Raw genomic sequence first — 6,788 nt, 5'->3', positions numbered from 1 at the left:
GGACCCCCAGACTCACTTCTGTTTCAGCTTCATGACATCCTCAATGCTGGAAAGGAAGTTTGTCCATGGCAGGGTCCCGTAAAGCCACTTCAGCAAACAGTAGCCCAGGGCCTGGAGGTCACTGCGGCGGGAGGGCCCTGGGGAGGGAGGGAAAAAGGTGGTCGCTCAGTCCAGATGCTTCACTCACTGACACGTCCACTCCCTGCCTCTCTCTCTCACTGACTCAACTACGCGCTCACGCACTCAACCACCCAAACCACGGCTCTCGCCTTTCACTCCTCACTCTCGCCCTCTCAGCCGCCCCTTCATCCCTGCTTCGCTAGCTCACAGTCTCGTCTACTTGTCTTTCATTCACGTTCTCATTCATTCAATGAGCCCTCAGAGCCCTGTGTACCAGGCCCCATCCCATTCTCCAGTTCTAGAAGAGTCTGGGTCATAGATCTTCACTTCTAGTGGGGACATGGTTATGTTGCGGGATGACCTGAGCTATGGAGAAAGCAGAACAAGGCATGAGGAGCACAGGATACAGCCCCGGTAGGGAAGCAAAGGAGACCACTGGGTTTTATTTTTCTTATGCTTCCTAAATGCCATGATTTAGACAATTCGTGTAAGCATTCAACAAACACTGAGAGTTGACTGTGCCAGACCTTCTGCCACCTGATGCTTGGGGCACAGGCACCATCCCTTCCCTGGATGAGCTGTCTGCTGAGAACGCGGGCAGGCACGTAGGTGGCCTCAATATCAAGGGGTTTGGGAAAGGGGCTGAGACCTCCTTAAGGAATCTGCCCTGGGCTCTCTCTGCATTCCATACATTTTCCTCGAAAAATCCCATTCCTCTCCCAGGACTAGAGCTGACAACTCCCGAGATCCTGCAGACACCTGAATCTCTGTCCAGACTTGACTTCTGTGTTCCAGACATGAACAGCCAACTGCTCCTTCAACAGCATCTCTGGGATGACTCTTGGGCAATGCTTATGTTTCAAGTCTACACCAGAACCTGAATGTGAACCTCGAGGCCTGCAGGGCCGCCTTATGCCCAGCAGCCCTCTGTCCTTGGTGCTGAACCACTACTCGCAACTCCCTAGTGCTCGAGGACGCTACCCGCGGTTCTGAATCCCTACTGTGGCTTCTGAAGCATGACTCCAGTGTCTGGTCACCCTGTGCGTGGCTGTGAAGACCTAGGGCTGCCCCTGTACGAGAAGCATGTCTGCACAGTCCCCGAACCCTTTCCCGGGCCTCTTACCACATCCTTTGTGCAGGTCCATGCTAATGAACTCGAGGTCTCCCTCATGTGGGCTCCTGCTACCTTCCACGTAGGCCACGTGTTTGCCACTTGGGGAATAGCGGAAGGCGAAGCCGTAGCCTCCCAGGATCACCTGTGTGGACATTGGGAGGAGCTGAACAGTCTGGAGATTAGGGGTTTGGACTCTGGAGTCAGAGATTTAAATCGTGGGTACAATCTGAAATAACCAATGTTAAACAGTACAGAAGGATGTGAAGTGAAAAGCACCCAAACCATCTGTCCCTATTGCTCCCCAGCCCCATAAACCCACCACCCAGAAGTAATCTAATACTAGTAAACAATAAATGAGTAATAATAATAAATACACTAACGACAAATACAATAGCAGTTTCTTATGCGTTGTTCCCAATTGTTTTCTTGGAAATCGGTAAGCACGTGTGGACAGGAAGGGGCTCTAGTTTTCTGCGGAGTGATTGCGCTCTACTTCCTGTCAGGCTCTCAGCATTTTGCATTTTAATAGTGGTTCAGGGCATAAACGCCAGAGTCAGATCAGGTTCAAATGATGGCCTGGCCCTTAGTGGCCGTACAACCTTGGGCAAGTTATGAAACTTCTTCATGTTTTGATTTTTCCATTTGTAAAATGAAGACAATGACAGTGCCCACCTTGCAGGATTATGAGGCTTAACAAAAAGTAAAGTGCTTATCCGCCAGACACACACAGTTAGCCACATCTACTTTTTAATGCTGCATGGTTTTCTGCTGTATGGATAATGGATGACTGTTGCTTTTGTCCACAATTTACATCCTTTTCCTCTAGTCACAGTTTGCCATATTTAATTTTACGAGTCAACCTCATTGGGCTACAGGGTGCCCAGACATTTGTCCAAATAATATTCTGGGTGTGTCTGCAAAGGTGTTTCTGGAGAAGATTAACACTGAAATCATATTCTATGTAAGTCATATTCTAAGTACCGAATGTGGATGGACCTCGTGCAGTCAGTGGCAGGCCTGAATAGAACAAAAAGGCTGAGTGACAAGAACACCTCCTGCCTGACTGCAGGAGCTGGAACACTGGTCTTTTCCTGCCTTGAACTTGAACTGAAACCTTGGTTCTTCTTGGGTCTCAAGTCTGCCAGCTTTCAGACGGGAACTACGCCGTCAGCTCTCCTGGGTCACCTGCTTGCCAAGTGCAGATCTTGAGACTCACACCCTCCGTAACTGTGTGAGCCAATTCTCTACCATAAACCTTTCTGTAAATGTGTGCGCACGCACACACACACACTCTGTTAGTTCTGCTTCTCTAGGGCGCTCTAATATAGTTCTGGGATTTTTCTCTGGGATCACCTCTCTCAACTCTCAGTCCGCGTAACTGAGGTGGGGCTCTCCTGACCCATTGCCACTGGGTTGCTGAGCTGAGGGGACTGAAGCCTGATTTGCTGGTGGTGATTCTGTCACCAAAAGGGAAGAGAGTTTGCCTGACAGTGAGCAATGCACCAACCAGAGGAGCACAGGGATGGAAGGACCAGTTTCCCAAGACAGGGCTTGCGTCCCTGGATTCGGCCATGCCTAAAGTCAGTCCTGGATTTTTCCACTCCATGGACCGATAAACTCCCTCTCTCCTTTTTTAATTTTTTTACTTAAGTCATGTTAAATTGAGTTTTTGTCATTTGCAGTTGAAAGAGCAATTAAAATTTATTTTAAAACACTATTTAATCAGTACTCTACCGAGAATATATATTTAAGGTCTTCTTATTACAATCAACGTTGTCAGGGACATTTTATACATATACCTTAGAACAATGCTATGAATATATAAATAGGATATAACCCTAAGGAACTGGTGCATACAAAATTTTGACTACTGTATCCAAGTTTCCTTACAAAAAGGCTGCCCAACAAGATATAAAGAATTTCTATTTCCTTACATTCTTATCACCAATATATATCACCATTTTTTAAAATATTTTTTAATTTCACTAAAGGGTGAAAATAATTTCCGTTTTTATAATTTTTAGGGAGGTTTATCATCTTTTCAGATATTTAACTAACCTGTGGGTTTTTCTAGGAACTACTTTTCCTATCATTTGTCCATTTTCCCACTAATTTGCTTATCTCTTATTCAAAGAAGCTCTTTATATATGATAGAAAGCAATCGTTTGTCTGCAATAGCATTGTAAAACAAATGGAAGTTTTCAGACAGATGATACCTGGAGCCCAGAAAACCCCCAGGATGGGGAGGACCTGGCTATTACCTGGCTCAGGTCCTCTGGATTCACAAAGATATTCTCAGCTGTCACATTTCCATGAACATACTCATTCTCATGGAGGAACTCCAGGGCATCCAGCTGGGAAAGAAAGCAAGCAGCTCCGTGAATGAATCCCTACTGCTAGGCCTGGGATCGTGTGGCTCTGCATGTGACCGAGGGTGGGCGGGTTAAGCCTGATTCTGGGTGACACATTAGGAAGCCCACTCTATGGCACACCTCACCACGTCTTCCAATTAGGCTTTAAAAATATTCAGCATTAAAGCTAATATTTGGTTTTCTATTTATCTCTTGCATCTATTTTTTAGTTGATTGCAAACTCGGGAGGAGGAGATGTTGGGTACTTACTGCTTCCTGCAAAAAAACAAACAAACAAAAACCCCAAAACCCAAGACTCCTGTACATCAGGCTTCTTCTCATTTCTTCTAAAGAGCAGAAATCAATTTAGTTAAGCAATTTATACTTTTATCTCTAGCTCTGACTTTTCTACTGAGCACTAGACTCTAATATTAAACTGCCTAGGTGTTAGTTACATCCTAATGGCACCCCTAAGGCCCCCTTGAACCCAAGGCTTAACTGTCAAACAAATTCTGCTTGTCCTACAAACTCTCCATTCCTGCAGCCTGGCTCCTCCTCAGGCCTTGTCCTTATGCTGACCTCACGTGGCCTCCACCTCACTCGCTCCAGTCCCTCCCCACATGGCCCACACCCGGAGCTGACCCTGCACCTACCTGCCCTGCTCCCAGTCCTCCCAGTGCCCTCGGGACAGAGTGCCGGCTCCTCAGCTTGGTGTCTGAGGCTCTGTGTGATCTGGTTACTGCTGACCTCTCCACACCAACCTCATTTCTTACCCTTTTCTACTCTACATGTCACACTGCAGACACTCTGGGACTCACCTAACACGTCACTCCGCTACCACTTCCGGCCCTCCTGCATTTCGACTGGGCCCTCTTCCCCTCCACACAGCAGGGGACATTTCTATTCAGAGCACTTTTCACAACCCGTGCAACTGTGTGACACCATCCTCCCCCACCAGATGTAACGACCGTGTCTGTGCTGCTTTCCACCGTCCTCCTGGCCCCTGGGACGGTGCCTGACACCAGCAGGGACCTGATAAATATTTAATGAAAGGACGGATGAAGGAATGAACAAACCAACGCCTCACACTCTCTCTCCCATACAAGCCTTTGCCCAAGTCGCATCCTTGGCCTGGAATATTCTTCTCACATATCTCCATTCCCACTCCACCTGGCACCTTAGAAAAAAACCTCCATTGGGATGCGTGATCAAACCCCTCAATTTGAGGCTGAGGCCCCTTCCTTCCACTCCCATGGCCTTCTGAATACCCCTCACGATAATGCTTATTACTCTGGTTCTAATGGGTTCACCTGTGTCAGTGTGCTGGCCCCCCACAGTGTCCAGCAGGAGGCGGCGTGGGCTGAATGAACAAACAGACTGATGAACTACGACCCGCTGTGCCATCCCCTGGATCCACAGTGTCCAGCAGGAGGCGGCGTGGGCTGAATGTGTCATTGAACAAACAGACTGATGAACTACGACCCTGTGTGTCATCCCTTGGACGGGAGCCAGCACGCCCAGGTAACGTACCAGCCGGCAGGCCATCTGGAACACAGACCGCGTGGACATTACATGCTTCGGGCTGTCATCCAGGGCTGACTGAAGGGGTCTCCCCAGCATGGGAAACACCAAGAACCTGGAAGACATGGGTAGCCCAGCAGGTGGGAGAGATGACCATGGGAGGGGGTGGAATACAGGCCACCAAGGATGGGTTGCAGCTGGGTGTCTACGAGGTCCTGTCCCCCGGCAAGATTATAGGTTCTGATTGCTGGGGGGTCAGCCTGGCTCGAAGCAGGGAGGGGAAGCCACTAACTGGCCAATGGCTACAGGGTCCCAGCCACACCTGGGCACATGACAGAACGAGAAAGAAGGGGTCAGTGAGGTGGGAGGCAAGTGAGGTGACTCACCTGTACTTGTCCTGGTGAATGCCAAAACCGACACAGGTGGGGATGGCCAGCAGGGGGACCGAGTACAGCTTCTTCCATTTGTTCACTGTGGGAGGCAAGGCCTGAGAGATTAGGGCCCACCGGGTCCCAGGCCCATAGAGACAACAGCCCATTCTCAGACCAGAAACAGAGTGTGCCTGAACCAAGACCGGACCCTGGGTCTCCTGGTCAGAGATGCACCTCTGTGGGTGGGTGAAAATGGGGTGGCTGGTTAACCCCTGAATGTCTGTCATCTATATCTGCAGATGACAAGGGGTGAACTTGGGAGAAAGGATATACAAATCTGGAGTGGAAGGCATAAGAATGCCAAAATAACTTCTGAATTCACACATATAACTAATAAGATCAGGAAACATCTAAACTGGTCATAATGTCACTAGATGTCCACCCATGTTCCAGGATCTGTTAGATCAGGGGTCCCCAACCCCTGGGCCGTGGTACCAGTATCACTCCATGGCCTGTTAGGAACTGGGCCACACAGTAGGTGAGCGGCAGACGGACAACTGAAGCTTCATTTGTATTTGTAGCCGCTCCCCAGCGCTAGCATCACCCCCTCAGCTCCACCTCAGATCTTCAGGCATTAGATTCTCAGAGGAGCGCCAGTCCCTCGTGCCACAAAGGTTGGGGACCTCTGAGTTAGATGATATAGATCCAGTGGTATGCTGATAAAATTTTAACTGGCCGTCCAGGAGAAAACAGCCCTGATCTGTAGTGTTTGCCAATTTCTGTTGTATAAATACTTCCCAGCACAGTCAAGTTCAAGCTATTGACATATCACGGAATGCGGAGTTAGAATTTGATGTGTAGCAGAACGCCACTACACATTATGCAGTGTCTTCACCATTCGGAGAGAATGGATGCAAACAGCCTCAAGAGTACAGATAACAGAAATGTAGACAAATAATTAGGAAGTGATGAGTTCTGAATATTTATTACCCATGTTAATGAATCTGTTTAACTGTAAGTTGATGTATTTAATTTTAGTAATGGCTATGTTTAACAACTGACTTGCAGTATTTCTGAAAATTCAATACTCGCCTCTTAAGAGCTGGTAAGAATGTGGTGACATTGAAGAATTAAAAATAAATAAATGAGAGAGAGAGAGAGAGAGAGAGGGAGAGAGAGAAAAGAGCTGGTAAGAGCTGGCCTCAGCCCAGGTCTGACCACTGAGACCCAAGGAGTAAGCAGAGCAAATCTGGGCCTTTAATTTAATCCCCATTCTCCCCACACCTTCGGGGAGAAGCTAGTTGTTCTGAC

General features: G+C 48.2%; 1 protein-coding gene across 4 annotated transcripts in view; it reads right to left on the bottom strand.

Annotated features, from left to right (window-relative positions):
* Positions 1–12: 12 nt before the first annotated feature.
* The window catches only part of VRK3 (vaccinia related kinase 3), a 20,914-nt gene continuing 14,138 nt past the window's right edge, over positions 13–6,788 (bottom strand). For all 4 annotated transcript variants that reach the window (XM_015592326.2, XM_015592329.2, XM_015592322.2 and 1 more), the window contains exons 8-12: positions 5,493–5,577; positions 5,116–5,221; positions 3,496–3,588; positions 1,244–1,376; positions 13–137 (exon numbers count right to left, since the gene is read on the bottom strand). In XM_015592326.2, the coding sequence (XP_015447812.1) occupies positions 13–137; positions 1,244–1,376; positions 3,496–3,588; positions 5,116–5,221; positions 5,493–5,577 (542 nt within the window). The remainder of the gene's footprint in view (positions 138–1,243; positions 1,377–3,495; positions 3,589–5,115; positions 5,222–5,492; positions 5,578–6,788) is intronic.

Source organism: Pteropus alecto, unplaced genomic scaffold (assembly GCF_000325575.1).
Source record: "Pteropus alecto unplaced genomic scaffold, ASM32557v1 scaffold41, whole genome shotgun sequence".
NCBI classification, from domain to species: Eukaryota; Metazoa; Chordata; class Mammalia; order Chiroptera; family Pteropodidae; genus Pteropus; species Pteropus alecto.
Note: the sequence above shows the minus strand (reverse complement) of the source record. Positions and strands in the feature narration are given on the sequence as shown.